The sequence below is a fragment of the Cnephaeus nilssonii genome (genome assembly GCF_951640355.1).
Source record: "Cnephaeus nilssonii genome assembly, chromosome: 6".
NCBI classification, from domain to species: Eukaryota; Metazoa; Chordata; class Mammalia; order Chiroptera; family Vespertilionidae; genus Cnephaeus; species Cnephaeus nilssonii.
Window position 1 is genome coordinate 47,744,340 of NC_137077.1, and position 27,548 is coordinate 47,771,887.

General features: G+C 56.2%; 2 protein-coding genes across 2 annotated transcripts in view; one reads left to right on the forward strand and one right to left on the reverse strand.

The window, feature by feature from the left end:
- On the reverse strand, positions 1-27,461 carry FAIM2 (Fas apoptotic inhibitory molecule 2; the record flags this gene model as incomplete). Its single annotated transcript, XM_079775470.1, has 12 exons — positions 1-392; positions 10,685-10,738; positions 12,366-12,461; positions 12,665-12,752; positions 13,278-13,315; positions 14,046-14,085; positions 14,424-14,474; positions 20,371-20,424; positions 20,821-20,885; positions 21,289-21,392; positions 24,073-24,268; positions 27,447-27,461. 12 exons carry the CDS (start codon positions 27,459-27,461, stop codon positions 243-245), a joined length of 951 nt encoding a protein of 316 aa, XP_079631596.1. The 3' UTR covers positions 1-242.
- The window catches only part of AQP2 (aquaporin 2), a 52,612-nt gene continuing 43,444 nt past the window's right edge, over positions 18,381-27,548 (forward strand). Inside the window, exon 1 of the mRNA XM_079774330.1 lies at positions 18,381-18,385. The gene's annotated coding sequence lies outside the window, so the exon portion shown is untranslated. The remainder of the gene's footprint in view (positions 18,386-27,548) is intronic.

A 27,548-nucleotide genomic window follows, 5' to 3' on the forward strand; every position in this document is an offset into this window, starting at 1 on the left:
TCTGGGAGATGTAACTGGGGGAAAGGGCGGCACAGGGCATGGGGTGACCTTGGTTCCGCAGGGCCCCTCGGGGCATGGGTACAAGCTGCAGAGGGTGAGGATGAGGGGTGGGCGGAGGGAGTGAGCAGGCTGGCCCCAGGCTGGGCTGGCAGCTAGTTTATATCTGGGCTTACAGGAGCACAGGGAGGTGGAGGGCCAGCGAGGGGGCATTCTCGGAAGGGAGAGGTGGTGGGAAGGGCTCCTCATTCCCGGCTGGTGCCAAAAATCTGCAGGAGGAAGGTGAAGATGTAGATGATGTCTAGGTAAATGTTGAGGGCTCCAAACACATACTCCTCGGGGCTCAGCGTGTGGCGTCGGTTACCCATCAGCAACTGAGTGTCAAATGCCAGGAACTGAGGGAAGGGGAAGAGAGGGGAGAAGTCAGAAGGTTCAGTCACTGCCACACTGACCAAGGGGCCCAGAGTCCCCACCCAGGCCCACCCTGATGTTGTTACTATCACTTGCTGCCTGACTGCTCAGTGACCTTCCAGCCCAGCATCTGGAACTTTCCCAGAACCTGGAACTTTCCCAACACCTCTGTCCCTAGTTTAACACCTATTCACTGAGCACCTACTGTGTGCCAGGCACAGGGATACAGTAAAGAACAGAACAGACAAGATCCCTTACCTCATAGAGATTCAAGTCTAGTGGGAAGTAGGTGATAGTACGAGTGTAAGCAAAGCACCCGGTGCGGATCACAGGACCCTGGCCCTGTGTGGGTGTGGCAGGGAGCCAGGAAGGCTTCCTGGAGGAGGGGGCCTTGCGGGACCTTCAAGCTGAGTCCTAGTCTTCTGGCCATTCCCCCCAGGGCCCTGCTCTTAGAAGACAAATGAATGCTTCAAGTAATAGTGAGCAGAGAATGGAAATTTATTAGGTGTTTTCCAGACATTAGCCTGCTTAGACCTAATAACATCCCTACTGGGTAGGGGTTCTATTACTCCCAGAGAAAACCACAGCCCAGAGATGCTAAGTATGTGCCTAAGGTTATACAATTAGGAAATGGCCAAGCCAGGACTTGAACCTGAGCAGGCCTCCTCCACAGCCCCCACGCTTCACCATTCAGCTCTGCTGCATGCGGACAGCACGCGGGTGTGTGCCTCCTGCCGGGAAGCAGGCTCTCCCCAGGGCGCCTTTTTGGCCTCCTGGACTATGAGTAGCTATTCCCTGAGAGATGGCTCCTCTTGGCCACCCTGCTGCCCCCTACCAGGCCTTCCCACTGTCCACAGTGACCCCTCCAAACAGCTTTTCTCGGGGGTCCCTGCCTACGGAGCAGAACCCCGCAAGAAGTAGCATATGAAATCTGACAGGCATGCTGTACTTTTCTGGGAGAAAGAAGCCAAAAAGTTCCACCCGTGTCTCAAAGGTTATGAACCACTGATCCACATGGGATTGGAATTCTTTAAATCGATTCACATTCTTGTTAACTGGGCTGTGCCCGGCTCTTCCGTCACTTGTGCATGGCCCTGTATTCCTTGGACTCTCTGAAACATTCATTATACGATACCTATGCATGGGGCAAGGGCGGGTGCCAGCGACTTGCTGAGAGCTGCAGCCAACGGGGGACACAAACACCTGCCTTTGGGGGCTCCCGGCTTAGTGGGGAGTCTGAGCGGAGTACCATAAAAACCAGCAAATGCCATAATTAGGGCTGATTGGGTAGGAGGAAGGTGTTCCAGGAGAGGTGACACTTCACCTGGGCTTTGAAGGATGAGTAGGAGTTTGCTAGACTGAGAAGGCATGGTGTGATGGGTGAGGAAATTCAGCATGGGAAGAGCAGGGGGGAAGGAGACGGAGGGAGGGGCCAGCTTACACTTTACCCTGGAAACTGGGCCCAGCTCCATTTCCTTCACCCCAGACACTGACTCCCTGACTCCAGGACCCAGGCTCCTTGGAGTTGCGTTAGGTGCAGCCCCACGGAGGCCTGTGTGGACCCCGTCTCAGTGCCAATGACCCCAGGGCACAGGGGGCAGAGGCTCCAACAGGGAGCAAGTCCAGCAAGTGGGCCCTGGAGGAGCGTCACCCTCGAAGGTGTGGAGTGGGGGCCGGTTAAGAATGCAGGCTTGAAAATCAGACTGACTGGATTCTAGTCTTAGTTCCACTAGTGGTGGGCCCCGGGCAAGGCATTTCTCTCTGAGACAGATGAGAGCTAAACAACTTTCCTGAGGTTGTTGTGACAGAAAGATAATGCGTGCAAAGCGCCTGGCACGGCGCCTGAACCATGGTAAGCGCTTAATGAATGGTAGCTATTAATGTGGGTTTATTGTTATTATCTGCAGGAGAGGTGCCCTCTTGAGAACATGTGTACGCTGCTGCTGAGCCTCCAGCGTCTCCCGCGGCTCACTGAGGAGGCAGGTATGTTACCAGGGAAGCTGTGTGGCCCCCACAGAAGAAAAATGGGGAGCCATGACCAGGGCCGAGAAGGCCCTGTTCACGGTGTGTCGGCCTTCCCGGGCTCAGCGGCACTGAGGAAAGGGCCTATGAGAGCACAGGGCTGGAGCGGGACCACCTGGGTTTGAGTGCTGGTTCGTCCCTCAGTAGCCATCACCCACGTGACCTCAGCACCCTTATCTACAAAACGGGACAGTAGCAATGACCCCATCTCCGTGTGGTTTTGAGGGTCCATATACGGCAATGTATGTAGCACCAACTATTATTATTCTTTAGAATCATCTCGCTCCATTCCACGCTCCTGAATTTGATTTGGGTTCCCCAAAACATTTTCCTTCTGCAGAGAGAACAAGCCAGGAGAGGGGCCAATCCAGTGCTACAAGCTGCTAAGCAGTCACGCCTGCCAGCAGAAGTTAATAAACTGCTGATCTGACTTATCAATCAGTAGCTCGCTTGGTTGATTGCCCAGAGCCTGGTCACCCCTGGGTGAGCTAATGAAAATCAATCTCTCAACTCCGAAGGCTGGGACCTGACCAGGGTTGGCGGAGGCCCCTCCAAGGAGCACTCACCCGGGAGGCCCCTCAGAGCAGCCAGCTGGCTCTTCTCTCGGAGAAAAGAGGAATGAAACGATTCCTGCCGCTGCCACTGGCCTGTGGCCACGGATGCTTATCTGTGTTGGGATAGCCTGCCCCAAATCCCACCCCACTGCCTGGCAGCCCCCTTCACGGCAACCTCATGCCTGTGAAGCAACCGAAGGCTTTTCATTCATTGATTCCCAGCAATAGTTATTGAGCATCGACTATGTTTCAGGGAACCTGCCTTCAGAGAACTAATAATCGAATGAGAGCAAAAGACATCATCAGAGATTGTATTATTAGCAAGCATTCATCATAGGGGAAAGTTACCTACTAATAATGCCCCCTGGGTGACAGTAAGCATTGCTAACTAACATCTCGGTGGAGAGCAGGTATCTTGGTTACAGTTAACATCTTAGCTGGCAGCCAAGATCTCAGCTGAGAGCTAAACAACGGGCCAACCACAGAAAGGGTAGCAGGTACTTGAGTTGGTAGCCAGCTGAAGACAAGAGCAAGTGGGATATGGGCAAGAGGCAGGAGGATTAGGCTGATGTCTGAATAGTTCTTTAACACACTATTCTTTTATCTCATCTCACGCACCCAATTTGCCCTAGGAGGTGCGTGTTACTGTCACTATTTTACATATGAGGGAAGGAGTCCCAGAGCAGGTGACTGGCTTGCTGGCAGTCATTTATCTAGTGCCGCAGCCAGGTGACCTGTCTCATTCTGATGGAGATGGGAGTGGAGGGAGGGGGCAGGGAGGGAGGGGGCATGCACAGAGGCAGAGGATCCAAAGCAAACTTTCCTGGTTCACCCAACTGGCTAGCGTTGGACCTGGCCAGGGCCCCTGGCCACACACTCGGGCTGACCCTGCTGTGTCCAGGGCTTAGGCTTAGGTCTGTTGTTCTCCCAGGCGTGAGGCAGCGAGGGAGCATGCCAGGGACAGGCCAGCTCAGAGCCACCAACAAACAGGCACTGAATACAAAACGCTGAGGCTGCAATGCGTTGAATCAGCATAAAAAATAACTCGCGGACCGCGTCCATCCTACAGAAATGCCAGCAGGCGGGCACAAAGCGGCACGCCCCAGGCCGTCCCTGCGGCGTTGGTTCCAACAGCGAGACACTGAAAACACCCGATTCCCTCAGCGAGGACCGGGTGAGAAGCTGTGGGTAGCAGTTCTGGGGCAGACATCTCTGACATGTGCTATTACAAGAAAAAAACAAGTTGCAGACAAATCCATATCAGATGATCCCTTTTACGTTAGCAGACAAACCTCACAGGAGCCTATGTAGCAAATATCTATAAAACACATATAGAAAGGCCTGGAAGGATATTGATCTCAGCGGTTACCACTGGGGGAGGCAGTGAGGGACATGGTCAAAACAATGTTAGCCTTACCTATATTATTTAAGATTAAATAAAATGAAATAGCCCTAACCGGTTTGACTCAGTGGATAGAGCGTCGGCCTGCGGACTCAAGGGTCCCAGGTTCGGTTCTGGTCAAGGGCATGTACCTTGGTTGCGGGCACATCCCCAGTAGGGTGTGTGCAGGAGGCAGCTGATTGATGTTCCTCTCTCATCAATGTTTCTGACTCTCTATCCCTCTCCCTTCCTCTCTGTAAAAAATCAATAAAATATATTTTTAAAAAAAGGAAATGTATGAATAAGCGTATTCACATATTATGTAGTTAGGAAATTTAAAAAGAAAGATTAATGTTACACAAAAGAAGACGTGGTGACCTCTCAGCACAAGCCCCTGTGGCAGGTGCTGCATGATCGAGCCCGTCGTGCAGCTGAGGAGACTGAGGCACAGGGAGCGTGAGTGAGGTGCCCACGCCACACAGCCAAGAGGGCAGCTCGAGTCCCTGACCCCAAATCCCACGCTTTCCACCATGTGACACTCCTTGGGTCATGGCACACATGTGTGTGTTATGTGCACATGTGCGTGCACGTGTGTGTAAGGACAGAAGAGGTGGGACGAGATGTGCAAACAGAGCTCATGGCCAAGAGCACTGCAGGCTTCCTGGGGGATGTAGAGAGCTGGGCCCAGCTGACCCTGCCACCACCTTCCGGGCTAGAGAGTGAGCCTGGGCTTTGGGGATTCTTCAGGAAGAAACAATGAGCCTTAAGCCTCGTGCACCACATTGAGATGTGGGTCAGGGTGAGGGAGGAGAGGTGCTGAGCCCACTAGTTGCCTGGGGCCAGTGTTACATACTTCTCCTGTCTTCACTGACCTCAGTGTCAAAAATGTTAATGACACACACAACTGCACGTAGCCCTGGGTCCTGGGATGCATCTCCAGATGGGCCACTGTGGGGGCAGGGTCTGGCAGGCACGTGAGCCAGAAAGCCTGGCCCAGGATCAAAGGGGAGCAGTGAACAAAGTATGTGAGAGAACGGAGGGCGGTCTGAGGAGGAAGGGCAGGAGTGTGATACAGTGTTCAAGCACACGGATCGGGAAGGCACACAGACCTGGGTTCAAATCTTGCCTCTGACCTTAGGCAACTGACTACTACTAATAGGTAATACTTATTAATCACCGATGATGTGCGGGGCACGCTCTAAGTGCTTTGCATATATTAATTCATTTTAAAGTTACAACGACCTATGGAGTGGGTACTATTACTATCTGCATTTTATAGATTTAAAAAACGAAGCACAGAGACCTGACAGCTAAAATGTGGCAGAGAATGGATCTGAGCCCAGGTACCCTGGCTCCCAAATCCAGGGCTCCGGATGGCAAGGTTAACATTTACAGTAAGGGTACAAGCTACCACAGGAGACGAGAAACTACCATGTTCTCTGTGCATGTTATCGTATGTAATCATTACCCAGTCTTGTGAGAGAGTTCATATTAGCCCCATTTTAAAGATGAGGCATCTGGGGCAAAGAGGTCAAGTAAGTTGCCCAAGGTCATAGTGGTAAGAAGAGGAGCCAGGCCGTGAACGTGGTTTGGGTGGGATGTGTGGCCAGCGGGAGAGCTGCCTCCCACGCTGCAGGCTCCCTGCCCCTTCTGATAGTGCCTCCCCTGGCTCTGCGCTGGAGACTGCCCCTGCATGTGAGAGCAGTGATCCTCCCTCCCTGCCCTGCCCTGCCCAGCCCCTGCCCCTGCCCTGCTCCCCACGGGGCCTCTGAATCACCATCTCCCTCAGTCCTCCACCCCTGGGCTGGGGAGAGGGGGCTCTGGGTCTGGTTCCTGAGAGGTGAGACTCCAGGAAGTGAACGGAGGTGAGGCCGGGGAGGGAGGCACCTTTGAGCGGACGGACGTTTCCCCAAAGGAACCATTACTGGTCAATCCAGCCTCCCTGCTGCCCTGGAGGAATCTGCTCAACTTCCCGGCGTTAAAGGGTAATGTCCCAGCACATCAGACTCCGAGGCATCTGGTGCTGGCCCGCACGTTCTCCCTGCCCCCTGTCCCTGACGCCGGGACGCTTCAGCGGCCTCCTAACCGGTCTCCCAGCCTCTGGCCTATCCACACAGCTTCTCATTCATCTTCCTTAAAGCAGGGAGACTGGGATGTTTCCCGAGGGCCTCCAACTGGCCAGGCTGGGCAGGCGGAGAGAGTTCTCATCTCATTAGGCCCCTCACCTAATTTCTAAAACCCTTTGCCGAGTTTCTTCCTTTGACCTTCGGCTTGGCTTCTGATTTAGGTGGCTGGGGACCCTCAGTAGCTTTTGGGAGTCCCCAAAGAAGAACTAACTGAGGCAGAGCAACCTGCCCAAAGTCATGTGGGCATGGCGGCATAATTCATTAGGCGCCGTGGCTCCACAGCCGCAAACCTGCTGGCCAGGCCCTCGGCCCCACCCGCCCTCCTTTCCCAGCCCAGCCCTCCTGCTCGGTCTCAGCCCCTCCGCCGTGCCCATCAGCCCAGCCCAGCCCTCCAGCTGTCCTGCCTGATTTTCCACGAGCTTCTACAGAAAGCACCTGAGAGGGCACTAGAGGGGAGAGGAGGATGGGGCCACCCTGCGGTGAGTACCTTTCGGCTGACTCACCCACTTCTACTGGCATTAGGGTCTGGCGCCCAGTGGGGGTGGGTGGGGTGAGGCAGAGAACCCAAGGCCTCTTGAGAATGCACCAAAGCTGATGGGGTGAGGCCTAGGAGGGGCTGCCTCTCAAGGCTGGGCCACAACCCTAAACACCTGGGCTCCCAACCCCCCAGTCTCAGCCCAGTCCAGCTGGTGGCCCTGCCCTCAGAAATGGGGAGGGGCTGTGATCTCTAGGAGAGAAAACCATTTGCTTCTCGTAACTTTGCCAAGGCTCAGGCTGGTGGGAGGGGGCTGGTTCTCACAGGGGGTCTGGACCTCCTCTGACACTTCTCTTCACCCCTCCCTCAGCATCTTCCCTGAGACAGCGAGCAAGGCAGGGACGCGCTAAGTGCTTTAATTTTTCCAGCTGCAGTGCAGGGAGGGCCCCTCATGGTGCTGAGAATGCCCCACGCTAGGGTAGGGGATGCCAGGATGGGCAGCTGGAGAGAGAAGGGGTGCTGGGCGCTGGTTCTGGGGATGGTGACCGCAGATTCCACAGGACAGAACTGAAGCTGGATGGAGGTCAGAATGAGGCCAAGGGCCTTCTGAGTTGGGAGTTAATGGGAAGGCCGGGGACCTTAGTTCTTGTGGGACTGGGCCTCTGTCCACCTGAAACTGAGGGGAGGGAGGGAGGGAATGAAGCCAGTGAGTGGCTCTCCCCCCGCTGCCCCACCCCGCCTCAACCCTCCTTTACCCCATGGAACCCAGGGGACCTGCTGTATGTCCTCCTTCCTTTGACCCAACAACCGAGGGCAGGGCGAGGAGCAGGGGGACAGGGGGACGCACGCACCAGGTTCCTGACCATTGTTTACATAACCTGAAGGATGAGCCCTATCAGGGCCTTTTGGTGTGTTGTCTCCCAGGAGACATTAACGGGCAATTAATTAGTCCTGTGGTTCCTCCTCTCCTGTGACTCACAGAAGCTGGTGCAGCACTTAAGTCAACTGTGCAGCCGCTTCCTTTGCCCGCCGACAGCACCTCAGCCATGCCTCTCGGGCATCCCTTCATTCCACAACGTCAAGGGCGCCTACTGTGTGCCAGACACTGTTCTAAGCACTGGGAGGCAGCGATACACAAGCCAGACACAAGTCCCTGCCATGGAAGAATTTACATTCTGCCGGAGGGAGACAAATGAGAAACAAACAAATCAGAAAGATACGGAGTCTGTCAGAGGATAAGAAGAGCTATGGAGAGAAATACAGCAGGGCAAGGAGTAGGGAGCAGTGTGTATGTGGGGGCGGGGGGGGGGAGGGGAGAACCTGTTTCTAGGCTGATGGGAATAATCCAGTAGAAAGGGCAATACTACTGATGATGGGGAGGGGGCAGCAGTTACTGGAGAGACCTCCCAGCCTCCCCCAACTCCAAGACAATAGGAGTTGTCTCCTCCTCCTCCTCTTCTCCTCCTCCTCTTCTCCTCCTCCTCGTCCTCCTCCTTCCTCCTCCTTGTCCTCCTCTTCTCCTCCTCGTCCTCCTCCTCGTCCTCCTCCTCGTCGTCCTCCTCCTCCCTCCTCCTTGTCCTCCTCCTCCCTCCTCCTCTCCTCCTCCTTCTCTTCTCCTCCTCCCTCCTCCTTTCCTCTTCCTCCTCTTCTCCTCCTCCTCCTCCCCCCTCCTCCTCTTCTCCTCCTCCTCCACCTCCACCTCCTCGTCCTCCTCCTTCCTCCTCCTCCTCCTCCTCCTCCTCCTCCTCCTCCTCCTCCTCCTCCTCCTCCTTCTTCTTGGAGTTGTCTTCTTTGAGGGGGACCAAGGGGCACTGGAAATGGCACCAGCCTGGGCACAGGACACCTGGGTCCCGTCCTAAATCTGCCTATTCCTGGCACTGGGACTCAGTGCCAGCCCTTTAACACCCAGGGCCCCAGGTATGAAATCAGGCCTTATAAGATTAGCAATGCCTCTCTGCCTGGTGGAGGTGAAAACCCAATGAGGTAACAGGTGTGAAAGTGCTTTGTTGAAAGGTAAAGGGTGGAACAGATGGTTGGGTTATTCTGATTATTCTAATAACACAGGGATTAGTAAAAAAATTTAACGGATTAATGTTCATCCAACTCTACTTGTACCAACAGCCTCCCCACGAAGCTGACACACTTGTGACCTGATCCTCTTGAAGCCAAGTGAACTCCCCTATCCTCTACCCATCATGCTCGGCCCCGCCCCCCCCTCCCTGCACTGACCCCTCTTCTTCCATTTGTCTCTGGCAAACCCTGGCTCCCCTCTGAGGCCCCAGCAGCTCACTCCTCCCAGTGTGACCCTCCCTCTTTCTTTCCTCCTTGCAGACTCCCCGCCCCATCCTCCTAGTCTAAACTTGTCTTTAGCATATACTGCCTGGAAGAGGGTGACCAACCATCTTGGTTTGCCCAAGATTTACGAGGCTCCCCAAGAAGTGGGAATGTCAAGTTTTGAGCCCGGAGGTCCTTTACTCATTGCACAGATATTTACTGAATGCTACCATGTGCCACACCCCCCCGCTCTTCCTGTTAACGGTGGCATCCTGGGCACACAGCACATCACACATAGTAGGTGCTCAGTAAAGACCTGTGGGGATGAATGAACGAACTGACCACACCCCCATTCCTGCTTTGCCAATCTATCCAAAACCTCTGCTCACATATCTGACCCCTTCACTCCCCGTTTCTGCTTTCCCGGTCTATCACCCACAAGCCTCTGGGACCTGTGACTACGCCCAGAACTCTGGCCAGACGGAGTTGAGCTGAACACGCCAGTGAGGGCGAGGACAGTCCCGTGGCTGCTCCTGCTGGCAGTGGAAGTTCACCTTGGGTACCGCCACCCAGGAGAGGTCACCAGTGAGTTTGTCCCCATGGTGGGCCCTGGAGCACCATCACCGTCACCCTTGGAGCTCATTATCTGAGCAAAGGGCCAACACACAGGTTGCTCCAGGGGAATGTCTGCCCCTGGTCACCTTCTGTCCCCTGGACATCTGCTTCCAGCCACCCACTCCCTTCCCCACCTGGCCGGCGGGGCTTTGCAACCAGACCATCCAGTTCCCAATCTGGCCCTCCCACTTCCTCGCATGCTGGATGACCTTGGACAAGTTATTTACCGTCTCTGAGCTTCGGGTTCCTTACCTTCGTTTGTTAACAACAGAACTTATTTTACAGAGTTACGGTGAGGATGAAGTGTATACCCTGGGAGCTTTCAGAGGAGAGGGGAGCCAGTGCTCAATAAACTTTAGCTGTTATTGTTATCAGAATCTCAACCGTGGTCATCAACACTCCCCCTTTGGTGGGAACAGTCAAGAACAAGCTCAGCCTAAGTGCCTCTCTCTCACAGGGTGCTCAGAATCTCCTTTGCTCCAAGAAGCCTTCCCAGATTACCCGAGGAGAGCAGCAACTAACTTAGTCCATGTAGCCAGGACCTTCACTCTCCCACCCCCATAAGCAGCCCTGGTTCTCCCCAGATGTGAGGGGCACCTCTTCCCAGCTCTGTATAAAGCTTCCATCCTGCTGTTCCAACCTCCCTTCCCCCTCTGCCCAGATGAGCTGGTCTGTCTTGGAGACCAGAGAGAATTCCTTGACCTTAGCACTGCGCCCTGCTCTGCCCCAGATACGTCACACAGGTTCAGGGAGGACCATGAGAAAGGCAGAGATGGTGGAGGGCCTGGGGAGATGATCAAAGGCGGGGCCCTTAGGGAGCCACACTTACCAATGTAAACACGCCTGCTCCCAGCACGGCATACACTGCATGGAGCCAGGGCACCTACGGGGCAGAAGAAAAGTGGGCTAAGGGATGGCAGATGGGGCGGTGGGGCGGTGGGGCAGGGAGGAGGGCTCGGTCTAGAGAATGGAGGATGTGGGACAGACCTTCCTAGTGGGACCCTCCCTCACTGCCCCCAACCCTCCCCAGATGTTCCTAAGAAATGCCAGGTCCCCAACAGGGATCCCCGATTCTCTGTGTGTCCAGGGTGGGTGGGGGAACCCCAAGCTAACAGTGATCCTGGAGGGCCTGGCAGGGAGCGCCCCACCTGACCTGCACCTGTTCCCTCCACACAGCCCCAGGCTCAGGCAGCACCAGAGTGACTTCCCGTTGGCCTGTCATTCTCCCAGCTCCTCCCTCCCTGCCCTGCAGAGTCTGTCTGTCTCTCTGTGGGGAGTTCCCAGGCTCTGCCTGTGCTGGTAAGGGGCTGGAGTGGAAGGGGACAAAGACTTGAACTCAGGGGTGAGGTGGGGTCCATGTGGAATTCCTGCCGGCTGTGCAGGAGGAGGCTGCCTGCAGAGGCTGGTACTGCGCTCCTTCCCAGTCTCAGCCCCTGAGGTCGCAGGGGCACCCCGTGGAAACCCTATGAGCGGCACCCCATCAGCTGTGCCCCCTGTGGGGCCTTCCCCCAGAAGATTCCTGGAAGCACAGGCATCCCAGCCACCTGACAGGGTCAATAAAGGGTTCTTTGAAGCTCTGGGGCCCCTCCCTGTACCCCCGATTTTAGATACACAGAGGGCCCCAGGCCAGCTCCCGGCCCCTCCCTTCGTCAACCGGATCCTGGGAAGAGCCCAGGAAATGCTAGAACCAATCCCGCTGTCCGAGGAGCAAAGCGCTGGGGGCTGGGGAAATGGGGGTGAGGAATGCTGCTCCCAACCTATCAGAAAAGGGGTGGGGCTGACCAAGGACCAAGAGGAGCAGGGGTGGGTATAATAAGACTGAGCCTCCCGCAGGGGTCCAATAATTCAGCTTCATCTCTTGAGTTCCCAGGATCAGAACCTCAAACCCCTCATGTGATGCCCTCAACCTGCCCTCTTTTCCATCAGCAGAGGCCTTAGTTCCCCAAATGGGTCCCTGAGCCCTGGAAGTCCTCGTTGGATTTCCCAGGGCAGGCTGGGCCCTGTCCAAGAGCTGAGACTTGGCTGCCCCGTGGATGTCCCATTGGGGTGGGGACAGCTGCTTGCCGGACCCCCACCTGCCTGGCTGCCCCGAGTCTGTCCCTCTGGACTCGGCTGATCCTCCCAGAGTCCCAGGAGGCTCTTCCTCAGGACCCCTCGGGGCCTGGTGGCCCCACGGAGCTCCAGAGCGCCCTTCCCTGCCAAGGGTTGAAATGCTCCGTGGCACCCTCCCCTTCAGCCTCCCCTCCCCCCTAGAGGGGAGGCTGGGAAAGGTGAAGCCGGATGTGGCTCATGGAGCAGGCAGGGGCCCAGGCCTGCTGAGAAAGGCCTCCTTGTTGGTGTGCTTACCCTGCCAACAAGCCCAGGGCAGGTGCCAGGAGGGGCCGGATAGGGTGGCAGGCTGTGAGCCTCTGGCTCTGGGCCTTCCCTGGAGGGTGTGGGAGGAAACAGCACCCTCTGGCCAGCAGGCTCCCTCCCTCCCTGTGGGGCCCGCTGGGAGCCCCCAGACTCACATATTGGAAGGGCAGGAGGATGGCCAGGATGAGTCCACTGAAGAAGAGAGTCATGAGCAGCACGAAGAGTACGCCCTGGCAGGAGGTGAAGTCAAACTGCAAGGATGGGAGAGGTCAGCTGCGGGCTGAGGCCTGTCCGGCAGGCCCCCACCTCGTGCTCAAGCAGAACCAGCATGCCTTCCCCACCACCTCTCCCAGGTGGCCTCCCCAGACCCCACTCATCCCCTTTCTCTCTCACCAGATGGGGGCTGGGCTTGGAGCCGCCCACCCCACCTCCTCCCACAGGCCCCGGAGCTGACCTTGGTCTGGAAGCTGAAGATGGTGACGGAGAGGCAGACGAGGGCCGTGATGCTCAGGCACAGCAGCACCGAGGTGGTGTTGTAGTAACTGCAGGGCACAGGCCAGGGGTCAGCAGGTCTTCGACTCCCCTGGCCTTCCGCCCAGGCCCACTCTCCTCTCCAGACCTGCCCCGTGAGCTCTTGCCCCCACCCTCTCTCCTTTCCGAGGGTTTTCCTTCTCCCTGCTTCCTGGCCTTTCTCCTGGGCCCTGACCTCCCCAACGTGTTAGAAGGATCTTGGAGAGATGGGAATGGGGGTGGAGGGGTTTGTGCTATTGCCTGTAGGTGGGAACTTCCATAATCTCAAGTTTGGGGTCTTTTAAGCTGCAGCCTGACAGGGGTCACCTTGGTCTCCTCTATCCCCGCCCCACCCCACCAGCCTAGCCAGGTCCTAGGGGCACCGTCCGTGGGAGCGCACAGGGAGAGGCTCTAGGCCAGCGTTTCCTGCCTAAGCTCCTCCCCCTCCCAATGCTCCCAGGAGGATGGAGTTGGGGGCATTTCCACCCACAGTGTGGCGAGTCCTGGGCTCTAAGCCTGGCCCCTATGGGCCCCTTCCTACCCCCTGTCCCCTTTACCTGGACAACATCCCAGTGAGGTAGGCCATGGACAGGGTCTGAAAGGAAAAGCAGAAATGTTCCACGACTCAGACTTCGGGGCCCAGACACCTTCCAGGTCCAGCCTGGGTCTCCACCCCTTGCACATACCCCTCAACTCTGAGTCGACTTCACTCACGCACGTTACCTCTAGGAGTCGGGCCTGGCAACATAGCATCCCAACAGGCCTCATGCCAGCTGTACCTTTCTTTCATTTGCAGCCCTGCTCTGCCCCCCTTTCTAAGACCTCCCACTCTTCATTATCCAGAGCTCGTGGATGGCCCATGCAAACCTCTTAAACACAAAATTGCAATGAAAAGAGACAGTGGATGGAGTGGGGGGAGGGAGAGACTAAGCCCATTTGGAAAGGGGGTGGGATATCTTTGTGGGAGAAGTGGGGCCCGTCCAGTGTGGCTCAGTGGTTGAGCGCTGACCTATGACCCAGGAGGTCACAGTTCAGTTCCCAGTCAGGGCACATGCCTGGGTTGTAGGCTCGATCCCCAGTGTGGGGCATGCAGGAGGCAGCCGATCAATGATTCTCTCTTATCATTGGTGTTTCGATCTTTCTCTCCCTCTCACTTCCTCTCTGAAATAAATAAAAATATATTTTAAAAAAAAGAAGTGGGGTGAAAATACCCCTCTCCCCCAGTGGCCTCACATTAGACATCCCCAATCTAGACATCCTGGCCTTGAAGCCCACCTCCCTCCATTCCCACTCAGCATCTGCCCTTAGCCCCCCAGATCACTTACAAAGATGGTCAGAAGAATCAGGTTCCAGGGGAAATATCTCCTGTAAGGCAAGCCACTGAATTCAGAGGAATGGCGGGGGGGGGGGGGCGCTAGCAGCTGCAGGCTGGGTCACCCCTGCAGGGAGGGGGGTCTCTGCCCAGCCCCATCTTCACTCTTTGGAGGCTCTTTCTTTAGCCACATTTCCATGTGCCATCTGTCTGTCCACCCTCCTCCTACCTCAGAGTAAAGGAAGGAGGTGCAGCCCTACATGAAGGAGCCCAGAGAGGGATGGGTCCTTCTTAGGGGTGCACAGCACATTGGTGGTAGGCAGGCCTGGGGTCAGAATGCCCAAGATCCCGCTCATGTTCCCACAAGTTGCTCTTCAAGCCATCATCATACCTAGGTCCAGAACAGCAGGCCAGGGTCAGGTAGGTCGCAAAGAATACAACGCTGTGAGAGACAGATGAAGGGTGAGTTAGCGGCCCTCCCCACCCCCACCTCCACCCCCCCAGGCCTCTCGTTCAGTCCCCGGCTCATCCCACTCTATACCCCCACAAGGCACCAGTCAGGGTGACGGGGACTGGGGGAAGCTACAGTCATCCTAGAACTTAGCAATGGGCAGGATGGTGGTTCAATTCTAAAGGAGAGGAAGGGGAATTGAATGAGCCTGCCTCTATAAATACTTGGGTGCCATGGGACAGCTGATCAATACCCAATCAATCCAAAGTGGTCTCCCTGGACACTAGCTTATTACTTCAAAGGAAAAGCTCATCTATGCTGTTTTCTGTGTGCCAGGCAGAGTGCTATGTGCTTTATGAAAATGAAGTAATCTCATATCTTCTCTATGAAGCATGCTTTTTTTTTTTAGTTAATCCTCAGGCAAGAATTTTTCCCATTGATTTTCAGAGCGAGGGGAAGGAAAAGGGGAAGGGGGAAGAGAAAGGGAGGAGAGAGAGAGAGAAAAACATTGATGTGAGAGACACACATCGACTGGTTGCCTCTGGCACGTGCCCGGACTGGGCCGGGGATTGAACCTGCAACCCAAGTACGTGCCCTTGACTGGGAATTGAAACCTCGACCCTTCGGTGCATGGGCTGATGCTGTGACCACTGAGCCATGCCGGCCAGGGCAGCATGCTTTTCATTGAACAGCTGAGGCACAGTGAGGTCAAGTGACTTGTCCAAGGTCATGCAGCTACCACCTGGCAAAGGCAGGATTAGAACCCAGGCTCTCTGACTCCAGAGTCCCAGCTCCATGCTGCCTCCTTCAGGCCCTTCCCAGCCCTGGCACTACCCATAATGACCTTGTGAGGTACTTTATTGTTGGTCTACCCTACCAGCAGGGGCAGCAGCAGGGGCAACAGCAGGGGCAGGGCCCTTGTCTGTCCTCCAGTGCCTGGCACAAGCAGGAGGTACCTGCGGCATGGATTTCTGGAACAGGTGGCTAAGTCCAGTGGGAGACTGGCGGGGAGCTCAGGCACAACCCAGAGACAGGGATTGGGGATTGAGGATTTCCTGGAAAGCTGTGGAAGTGGAGGCCAGTCCAGGAGGTAGGAGAAGAGGGCTGAGAACCCAAGGGTAGGGCATGCTCACACCCACCTAGATCGGTGCCACCACCAATGTGTGGTCTCCAGCACCCAGAAGGCTCTCAACAAGGCTCCTGCCATCCTTCCCATCTCCCTCCTGGGTTCTCTCACTCATCCCCCACAGCAGCAATTCCAACCATTCTCCCCCATCCCCAAACCTCTCAGGCCCCCTCACTCTTGGCCTGGTCTGGCCTGATATGTCCCAGGAAGATTTAAGATGAGGTGGGGCTCCCTTAGCTCCCTGCCTGCCACCTGCAACCATCACGTCCTGCGTCCATGTGCCCTTCCTCCTGTCCCTCCTCCCACCCCAGGCCAATCCCTCTGGCCTGGGCTCTGGGTCCCACACCCTCCACTGCCCTGCCATCTCTATTACTTAAACCTTTCTACTGCCACCTCTCCGCCCACACAAACCTCCTCCGCTGTTTCCCATCTTTAATCAACATCTTCCCTAGTTTTAGCTGCTGCCACCTTAGCCAACTCACAGCCAAGCTTCTTGAAAAAGTTACTCCTACTCACTGTCTTCTTCTCCATCTCCCAATTACTGCCCAGCCCAGCAAACCCAGCCCCCGCGTCACCTAATACTAGGACTTTGTTGAGTCCAACTGACACTCGTCAGTCTACCTCTTCCCTGACCTCTCCACAGCATCTGCTCTCTTCGTCGTTTCCCTGGTTCCACGATGATCCACACTTGCTCCCTTCCTGCCTCCCTGGCCGCCCCTCAGTCTCCTTCAGAGTATCTCTAACCATGGCTCCTTCCTCCCGTGCATAGGGTCCCTTCACGCTCTTCCCGGTGGGCTCACTCACCCTCAAGACTTCCTTTATTAGACAAATGCTCATGACTCACAGACCTATATTTCTGATCTAGATTTTCCTTCTCACCTAAGACCTGAATACCCAACTGCTTACTGGGCAGACCTGGCTACCCCGAAACGCGCCAAACTCAACAGGTCAGACCCGAACGCGCTCTCTTCCCTGCTCTTCTGCATCCCCTAGTGTAGAAGACATGCCCCCTCCAGGTTTCCCAACCAGAGGCCTCAGCATCATCCCCGACTCTCACTGCCATGCCCGATAATCACCTGGACCTGTTGATCCTCCTACCCAGGCAGCTCTCCAATCTGTCCCCTTCTCTCCAGTCCCACTCCCATTCCTTTCGGTGGGCCCCTCTCTGCCTCTGGTCCTCCTGCCTCCAGCCCTGCCTTCTACCCTCCAAGCTACTGGCTGATCCCATCATGGGACTTCCCTGTTTAAAATTCCCGAAGACCTGGCAGTGCCCTGCCTGATCCACCCCTGCCTACCTCTCCAGCCCACCCCTCAGCACGCTCCACCCCCGCCTTTCCCCTCTCACCCCGCTCTGCACCTCACTCTCTGCTGCTGGAAAGGACCAACTGGCAAGGACACTGGAGGTCTGGGTTGGAGGGGCTTCCTCTGTGTGCCACGGGCATACCTCAACCGAAGCCCGCACCCCCACTTCCCACGGGCCTGCTCATCTGAGAGGCCCTTCTAACCCCGGGCCTGGCACTGGTTAGGCGATCTTTAAGGATTTGTGGGTGAAATGCAGGACAGGGAATGTAGGGTTGAGACACGCCTACTGGATTTGGTGAACACATCCTGCTTCGTGAAGGATAGTTGAATCTCCTGCCCCAGTTGAGAAACACGCCAGCGTCTGCTCTCTCTGGGACTCCCTTCAGTCATTAGTCAGTTGCTTCAGCAACACACGTAGTAATGCCTTGTCTACGTGCCTCCTGGGTGTGGGTCCTGTCCCCTGGCCAGAATGGAAGCCTCCTGAGGGCAAGGGCCCAGTCTTCTTCTGCTCTGGTCCACAGCTCCTCAACCCTGAAGACCAGTGGTCAGGAAGAAGGGGAGAAGGTGCAACTCTGGAGCCTGATAGTCACATTCACATCCCTGCTCTGCCACTACGATCATGTGACCTTGAACAAGTGAACGGCAGAGCCCCCATTTCGTCCTTTGGAAACAGGAATATCGGTACCAACTCCCTGGGCTGCGAGGATCCAATGAGAGGATGCACATCGAGCATTTAGCACTGGGCCTGGCACGAATGAGGCCTCGAGGATAGGAGTTGTTATTATTGTAATATGATTGACAGCTCCCAAGCTCTGGTCTCTGCCTCTTCCTCCTCTGCCTGGTTCCCCTATCCCCACCCACAGCTCTCACTATTCCCACTGCCATGGCTCGGAGGGAGCAATCAGACAATAAGGCAAGAGCTCACTGAGATCACTCGGGCCTCCAGAAAGTTGGGGCGGAGCGGGGGGCGGGGGGGGGGGGGGGGGAGGGAGTGCTAGAAGGCTGCCCTCCCAGGGGGCAGAAAATGAGTCACAGGAGTGAGAGAAAGACTGGCTTGTGTGTCAGAGCCTGGGCCCCAGGGCCTGGCCTGGCGCCACGGTCTGTTTACAGAGTGTCAGGACAGAGGAGTGCAGCTCAGGTGGAGGCCAGCTCTAACACCAGTGTCCTCCCCTCCCCTGTCCTGAGCCACGAGTGGGGAGTGGGTGGGGGTGAGGGGGTGGAGGGGTGGGGGTGGAGGGGGGCAGCAGAGCGGGAAGTGCCGGAGCTTTGCAATCAGAAAAACGTGGCTATGTGGCTTCAGAAGCAATAACTCTCTCCGAACCTCGATTTCCTCCTCTGTAAATGCGGATAACGATATTGTCTGCCTTGGCGGGTTTGGTGTAAGAATCAAATGAAAATATCTGTAAAGTACTTAGCACAGAGCCTCAGAGAGAGAGAGAGAGAGAGAGAGAGAGAGAGAGAGAGAGAGAGCGCTGTTTTAGTTTTACTGCTATTAAGGGCTTAGTATGTTGCAGGAGGTGAGATTACTAGGTCTCAGACCCGGAGGCAGGTCAGGGGGCAGGTGAGTGGTGTTGAAGGGTGAGGAGGGGCAGGGCAGGCTGCTGTTCTGGAGAGAAGGGCACACCATGTGGTGGGATGCTCAAGTATCTCGAAGGCACTGTGACATCCTGAGAAGCACAGGGCCCATGCCCGCTTCCTATTTCTCCCCACCCCTCCACCCCGAGCCAGGGAGAACGTCTCTGTTGTCTGCCCTGAGCTGTTGAGGCGGCCTTGGTGAAGCTCACCACCCAGAGGCCAGGTTCACGTGCCCACGCTCAGTGGGCGGGCTCTGACTCCACTCCCGAGGCTGCTCGTGTTTGGGCTGTCCCCCTGCCACCCTCTGCGCAGGGCACAGTGTCCTGCAGACCCTCCCGCGGAAGGCCTGGCCAAGGACCTGGGGACTCCATTCCCTTTCTCGGGACACCCGAGGCTGCCTGGCAGTGCTGACGTGCTGGGAGCCATGCCAACCTGCTGCGTGAGCCGGCCGGGCGGCCGTCCCTGGGGCCTCATTAGCTTTACCACACAGGGCCTCCCAGTTCCCCGGGACGCATGCCTCCTGCCCGGTCTGCAGACAGGCCCTCTCTCCTGTGCCCCCGGAAAGGCTCTGGGTGCGAATGCCCCCTCCCCTGGGACCCCCAACTTGATGGAGACATCCCTTCACGCCTCTGCTCCTCTGAGGAGCCCCATAGGCCAGAAGGAGCCCCCTCCGGTCAGCCTTTGGCTGGCTTGCATAAACTCTAGGTCCACTCTGGGACTGTTCTTGGCTTGGTTGATCCAGCAGGCTCAGCTGAGCCCACATCCCCACCTGATCCCTTTCCGGAAACAGGCCTGGCACAGCCCTGGTGTGTGAGCTTCTTGGCCAGGCGTTGGGGGCCTCTACCCCGTAAGCCCCCCCCGTCTCTGAGATACCCTGGATCCCCCCACCTGGAGCCTCTAGCCCTCTGACAATCCAGTTTCCAATTTACCAAACGGATCAGCGCAGTCCCACTGCCATGCTGTTGCTTAAGCCCTCCAGTCTCCATTCTTCGAGGTGCAGCCCCACTGTGGACTGAGGGTCAGTGTACCAGGCTCACACCTTCCCTCGTCCCCTCCTCTGCCCGCCAGTTTTCCACATGTTGCCTTCAGCTGCCCACTGCCCTCCCCAGCAGCCCCAGGACAGAGCTGGGCTCAGAGCAGGTGCTGAAGGAAACTCTGGCGAGAGGACTGTGTTGGATAACGCCTTCATCGCCCAGACAGGAGGGTCAGGATCACCTATACTGTCAAACGTCTTCTCTCAGGTTACCTGCCACATTCCTTAAAGAGTACAGCCAGGAGCTGAGTGGCTTGAAAGGAAGGGAGTCTGCCAAGCAGAGGGATTAAGAGCACAAGCCTCAACCTGATGTTTGGGTTTGAATCCCAGCTCAACCACGAACTAGCTGTGTGACCTTGGACAAATTACTCAACCTCTCTGAGCCTTGGTTTTCTGAGGTAATCATACCCTGTAGATTCGAGGAATGGATTCAATACCATACATCAAGCACACAGAACAATGCTCACCCCTTATTAGGCACCCTATAATTAACAATTCAATTAGTAAGATTTAATAACATCAGTAAGAGTAGCAACATTATTATTAGTGTGAGCAAAGGTGTCCCACTCCTCCTTCTCTACGGAGCCAAGGTCTGAGTCTCTCCAGCATGGCGCCAGCCCCACCCCTCCCTCCTTGTGCGGGCATCACAACCTATGCCCACCTCCTCCCCTTCTCCTAAGACCTAAACACCTCAGAAGGGCCCTTCTGGCCTCACACGTGAGGGAACACATCCTATGGGGTGGGACGAGGCCATGGGCTTGTGTTCTGTCAGCAGCAGAGATTTCCCACTCCGTGCCACTGAGGGTTCTCTGGGAAGGGGCCTGGGGACCGGGGGTCTGGGATATACTCACTAGGATGCCCAGTACCAGCCTGGGTTAGCCTGGATATAGTCCTTAACGGGGTCACTGCAGAGGGAGGGAGGGAAGAAGCACACACATTTACCCTCTGTCTCTATTTCTGGTTCAACATCTGCACTGGCCCCCCACCCCCACCCCAGTTCACAGGACCTGAGAGAAAGAAAGGAGGCATGCACCCCTGGTGGCTCAGGAAGCCCCAGCCACAGTCCCAGGCTGGGACTCAGAAGTGCTGGGTGTGGGGCAAGAGGATCGGAGAGAGACCCAGAAAGCACCAGCCCCCCCCCCCCCCCCCGCCCGAATGGAGGACTCCTGCGTGTGCACTCTCTAAGGCTCTCTCGAGGTGTGAGGAGGCCCACGGCCCCACAACGTCGGTCCGGGTGCCCCCCACCCCAGGCCTGGCCTCGGCCAGCCCCCAACAGGTGCTGGTTTCCCATGCCAACTCACCAGAAGGTAAAGAGAGCCACGACACTCAAGGTCACCAGCAGCTGGATCAGCAGGATAGTATAGACCTGGGGGTGAGAGGGGTTCCTTGTTCGAGGCCAGGGAGGCTCAGGTCCCCAGCGGAGCTCAGGGAGGCCCGAGATGCCCTGTGACTCAATCTCCTCTCCAGACCCGCATCCTGTGCCCTCCGTCCTCCTTCTTGAGGGTCATGGGAACAGATCCAGGACCCAGTAAAAGGAGTAAAGATGGCCCAGAACCCACACCCATAGGCAAAGGGGCCTCTCAGTATCTGGAGAGAAGAGACGACATGTTTAGGGGTGGCAGGGCCAGTGGGGGGGCCTAAGGAAGCACTTCCCAACAGCTGGCATCACGAGAGAGGGAAAGACTGTGGCCTCCGCCGCAGAGAGCTCCCCACCCCCACCCCCACCCCTACCCCCAGTCCCTCCTGGAGAGCTGGGGAGAGGCAGTTACCTTTCTGATGAAGACTCGGCGAACTTGCTGGTCATCCCAACTGAAGGTGGTGAAGAGCTCATGGTCTCCGGTGGGGAAACCGCTCTCATAGCTCGAGTTGCTGCCTGGTGGGCAGGGGAGGGCCATGAGGGCTCCCATACGCACAAACACTGGCCCCAACAGCCACCTGCTCAGAGCTGCCGTTTGTCAAACTGGCTCTCTGGACCAGCCAAAACCTTTCTCTCCAGCCCCATGCTCAGGCCTTGCACCCCATCGTCAGATCTCTCTCCCTAGCTGCTTCTCAGACTTCTTGTTCGGAGTCCTGAGAATGAACTATGAAGCTGTGCCATACAAATTCGACCCTTCCCTCTGTGTCTCCCCACCGCTCCCTGGACGTTCGGGCTTCCTGGTGGCAAAGAATCAGAGAGGGACAGACATAATCTCAGGACTATCTAGCACATCTCGGGGTCAAGGGTCCTGACCCCAGCTTGCTCTGAGGTCCTTGGGGTGGAAACTGGGACCAGTTGGATGGCTGAACCCGCTGGTGGTCCAGCTGGGAACCAGGGCTGGGGGAATCCTGGAGGGGAAATAAAGCCAGGACAGGGCAAGAGGTGGGGTGTGGGTGGGAATGAAGCTTTGCAGGCTGGTCCCAGAGCTCAGACTTTGAGAAGAGCGTGGACTCCACCTTCAAACAGACCCCCATGTGGCTCCTCCTCTAAGACTGACTGTGTGGCCTTGAGCAAATGACCATCCTTTCCAAGTCCCTTCCATGAAATGGGTCCGTGAAGCCACCTCATGGGGGTGAAACGAGATAAAAGTGACCGCCTACGGCTCTGGCATCACGAGAGGAAAGGGTATCTGCCTCGAGTCCTGAAGAATGGCATGAGTTATTCTAGTAAAGAGGCAGGGAAATGTGTCCCCTGATGGGGACTACGCCACCCTCTCCCTTACACCCCTCGTCTGGGCCATTCCTGAGGCCTCACGTGCCCGCTGTGTTCCCCTTCACTGTCTCCATCAGTTCTCCACGTTGTTCCCTCCACAGGAATAGCCTCCGTCTTGGTCTTTCAAAGGTGACCACAGCAGCTTTTTACTTAAGTTCAAGTTCCTTAACAAAGGCCCACAGCCGCCCATGAGCCCCCAGCGCCCTCCACCGCACATTATTCCCTCCTCCTTTTCTTCAGCCTGTTTTTCTCAGCCACGTGTTCTCTTGCTACTGGGCCTCTGCACAGCCCCTTCCTTCAGCTTGGAACACTCATTTCCCTGCCTCTTTACTAGGAAAACTCATGCTGTTCTTCGGGACTCAAGGCAGATACCCTTTCCTCCAGGCAGGCTAGGTGAGTGCCCAGGCCCCTATCACTGCGTCTGTTTCACTGTATGGTAGTTGTCCGTTTACTTGTCTGAGCTCTGTGAGGGCAGGTCTTGCAAATGGATGCATCCCCAGAAACGAGCTCAGTGCCAGACACAGTGCCTGGCACACACTTAGTAACTGTTTGTCACATGTTGACTGAAATGACCTGCCTTCCTGTCCCGACAACTGCTTGGAAAACGTTCTTTAAGGCAGCCAGTCCTGGCCACCAGGAAATGGGCAAAGAGGAAGGGGAGAGAGGTGGGCCTATTGCAGGCCTGGGGCCTGGAGACTCTCACTCTCTCATCCTTCACGTCTTCTTCATGTTCTTTCTGTCTGCATCCCCCCACCAAGGTGCCACTAGCCAGGCCATGGAGGGGGAGAAAAGAAGAGAGAAAGCACCCTGTGGGTATCTGAGGCGGTGAGAAGGGATCCCCAAACACCAGACCTTCATTGGCCTTCCAGTTGGACACAAGCACGTAGTTCTGCTTGGGTCTAGGACGAGGGGTTTTGTGGCGAGCGGTGTGGACCATGGTGACTACTCCTTGTGAGTAGAGTCTGTCTGAGGCATTGTCCCTGGGATCCCTTCTAGAATCCTGCTGGGGGTGGGGGTGGGGAGCTGCCAGAGTGGGGGAGGGAGGTTGAGGGGCTACTGAGGAGGCTGAGGGGGCTGAGGAAGATTTCAGAAGGGGCCTTTCCTTACAGCGTGTGGGAGCTATATGTTCCCAGCCCTGAGGCAAAGCTCCTACAGGCTGCTCCACTTAACAAAGGGGCTCCCACCTGCTACCATTCTGGGCTCTGGCCTGGTGAGTGTGCCTATGAATTATGCCTGGTTGTGAGGGGCACTGAGGCCGTCACCCACACACCCGCCCACATCATGCCCCCAACAAGGGCCTGGGGAAAGGGAGAGAGACAGGAGAGTAATGGGTGCCGTGGGTCCTCAGGTCTCTGGCCCCCAACACTCCTAGGGCCTCCTTGGTGATGTGTCCCCACTGAGGTTTCATATCAGCTAACAAGTAAACAGGCTGCACCCCACTCCCAGGGAGCCACCCCAGCTAAGGCTGTGGCCAGCCGCAGCATCACACGGCTCCTCCCTGCACTGACTCTGTCCTCTCCTCATTCCTTTCCCGTATCCCTTTCTTCTAGGAGGGCCTCTCTAGACCAGCCCCTGGTTGTCCTTCCTGCATCTGTCCCCTCTGCCTAGCATGGTGCGTTGGAAAAAATTCCCCACATCCCCATCCAACAGCACTCTGACTGCAGACATTGTACGTCTCCCTTTTCATGGAGTCCTCCTTGACCGTCCTCAGAACAGTCCTCCAAACACCAAACCTTTGACCACAGAGCCTCCTACAACAACCACACAGTGCATCTCTTTCTGGGCAACTTCCTCCCTCCCCAGGTTTCCATGTGAGTCCACCTCTCCCCCTGATGCGCCAGCCTTCGGGAGCTGAGAGACTTACTAGGGTCCACATAGGCCCAGCTGGGGTGGAGAGGCACAGCTGCAGGGGCTGGAGGGAAGGCCCCTGCCTTCAGCCCCTCCGCTGAGGTGGCCTCCTCATAGGAGGGCGGGGCCGATGGCACTGCTGGAGCCTCCTTCTTCTCACCGTTCGCCTGCTGCTGGCCCTCGGTCCCGGGGGCCTTGTTAGCCACGGAGAGCTGTGGAGTGGAGGCAGAGAGAGATGGTTACCAGGGAAAGGGTGCCTTCCAAGCCCTCCTCACCCAGCCTTCCCTTCAATTTTGGGAGTTTTATGGGTGCTTTGTCCCCCGCACTAGGAAGGGCGGGGTGAAGATAAGAACCTCCCTGTTTTTGTTGTATACGTCTGCAATGAAACATTACTCAGCCTTAAAAAAGAAGGAAATCCTTCCCTATGTGACAACCCGGATGAACCTGGAGGACATTATGCTAAGTGAAATAAGCCACACACAGAAAGGCAAAATCTGCATGCTCCCAGGGATATGTGGGTGCTAAAATGTCGAACTCGTGGAAGCACAGAGTTGAACAGTGGTTGCCAGTGGCTGGGAGATGGGGGAAATGAGATGTTGGTCAAGGGGTACAAAGTGTCAGTTAGCAGGATGAAGAAGGTCGGGGATCTAATGCACAGCGTGGTGACTGTACTTAACAATACTGTATGTTGGACTTAAAATCTGCTGAGAGGGTAGATCTAAGTGCTTGCCACACAAAAAAAGAAGGAGCGATGTGGAGTGATGGATATGTTGAACAGCTTGATTTTGGTGATCATTTCACAATGTATATCAAAACATCAAGTTGTACACCTTAAATCTGTACAATTTCTATTTGCCTCTTATACACCAATAAGCTGGGGGGGGGGGGGTGTCTCCCTATTTTATAGATGGGAGAACGGAGCTCCAGGAAGGTCAGGGATGGCCAGGCACACACTGGAGCTGGGATAAGAACTGAGAAAGGAGAAAATTCTTAGGAGAGACCCTCCCCGTTGGTGGTCACTGTTCCCATGGCAGGATTGGGTTTGTATGGTTCCACTGTTTCTGTGGGGTCTAATGAGGGGTCTGGAACACAGTAAACCCTTTAAAGTATTATTGAATGAATGGTTCTCTTATTTAATCTCCCTGCTACCTTGCTGGTTGTATGTTGACCTCTGTTTTAAAACGAGGGAACGGAGGATCAGGGAGAAGAATAACTCGTCCAAGGTCACAGCACCACACGTGGCCCACTGGGCTACAGAGCCCAGGCACCATCCACTGGGACTGGCGGCTTCTGCCGGGCTGAAGACAACCAAGGACAGTGAGGGTGGGAAAGCCGGGAAACAGAAGCGGGGAGGAGAGGAGGGAAAGAGGAAGAGGAATGGGGACTGCAGGGCAGAGAAAGGGCACGAGGCCCTGGCTGAGGGCCCCGTTCTGGCCTTGTCCTATCGGAATCTCAGCCTTGCCCCCGAGTCAGAACAGAATCACAGAATGTCACTGCTGAAAGGGAGCTCAGAAGGCATCGAATCCAACCCCTTTTCATTTTACAGACGAGGAAACGGAGGCCCAGAGGAAAACGTGTCCATGGCAGGTTGAAACCTCAAGTGCATTTAACTCCGATGTGCCCCCTGCCCCACAATGTACACATTTAGCTTTGGAGAGAGGATGTGAGCTGTGAGGGCCTGAATGACGCCGCCGAGAAGGGCAGATTGGGGTGGAGGGGTGGTATGAGAACCGGAACAGCAAAAAAGGACTGAACTCTAGATCTGCCTCCAAAAAGAATGTGTTAAACCTCAAGGTCTACTGAGGAAGGACGCAGAGTCCCTTCTTTGCAGGGTCCAGCTGAGGCAGCCAGAGTCGGGCAAGCACCAGATCTCTGTCCTCATCCAGCCCCGAACACCACTGAACTGGAAGGGTCTATTCCGTCACTAGAAAGCCCGTGAGTAAGCTGGGGGTGAGCAGCAGAGGAGGCGGGGGAACGCAGTTAGCCCAGAACAGGAAGCAGGGTCAGCAAAGTGCCTGGTGCAGGTGAGGGTAGGGAGTGGAGGGGGAGGGTCTGGAGAGGGAGGAGTTTTCATTTTCCCCACAGTGAATACCCCCCAGGGGAAGGGCGTCCAAGCCTAGGCCTGTGGGAATGGGGTCCTGGCTCATCTGCTTCCCTCCCACTCCCCAGCCTCCATGACCAGCCAGATCAGAAAAGTCATGCGCAGGAAAATCCCTTTCAGCCCCAGAAGGAGGTCCTCTGAGCCCAGACCCAGGGCTCATGCCTGGGAAAAGGACGATCACCTCCGACTTCAACTCTGTCCAAGCTGGTCCCCTCACCAGCCCCTACCCAGGCACGCAATCACCTGGAGCCTCCTGGGCCTTGCCCCCCATACACACACACACACACACACACACACACACACACACACACACACACACACATCCGGCATTCCCAAGTGAGGTCTGCCCAATGGCAGGAGGTGGTATCACCCAATGACATCATTTGAGGCCTTATGAGCTTAAAAACAGGGAGAGGAGGGTCTGAGGAGCCAGGGAAGGTTGCCATTGGCTCTGAGGCTCATCTCAGGAAGAAGAAGGGGAGTGTAAGGGAGGTCGCTATCTGTTTTCTCAGCGCAATCCTCAGTACCCCCAAGCAGAAGGCCAGGGGACCCTCCCCCTTTGCCCTAGGCCTGGTGGCTGTATAATTCCACAGGCTGCCGATGTTACATAACCCTCCTGGGCCAGCCGAGTCTCTGCCCAAGCCCTTCCCCTACATTGTAGGCCTAGAACTGGAAAAAAAGAAAAGACGTTTCATCTGGTCTCATCTAGTCCCATGCCCTGCCCAACCCAAAACAAGAATTAGAGCATCCTGATGCTGGGCTGCCATAGTAACCCTCTAATCACAGTTGATGTGTCCAGATGTAGAGTAATGACAGGGGTTTGGGTGGGGGGTGTTTTTGTGGAGGGTGCGAAAGATGAGCTAATGTTAGGGTTGGGATTGGACCAGAAGGGGATGCTGGATGGGAACTGCCCCTCAGGGCTCACCCTGGTGAACACACAGGCACTCACACACACACACACACATACACACATACATACACGCACACACACGGACATGACACCAGGCTGACTCCTTAAGGGGGGCTGGGCATCTGTGCAGGGTTCTGGGACGTCAGAGCAAGGGGTGGAAGGGGGACAGGGGAGGAGAGGTGAGCCTGGTGGGCAGGAAGAGGCCCCGGCCCAATCCCTGAAATGGGCCTTTTGGTCCCCTGACTTCAGCAAGGACCACAGAGGACCTTCCCACAGGGCCAGGGGAGGATGCTAGAGTGGTCCAGAGAGCTTGCTCAGGATGGTGGGGAGCCGGGAGCCCGAGGATGGAGGATGGTGCAGGCGGGGGAGATGCCGGTACCTTTCCCTGGGTCATGGTGCCGTCTCTCGGGGAAGGGGTCCCCGAAGCCTGCCTGCGTCTCTTCCTTCCTCCGCGTGGGTTCTAGCAACCTCCACTGCAGCC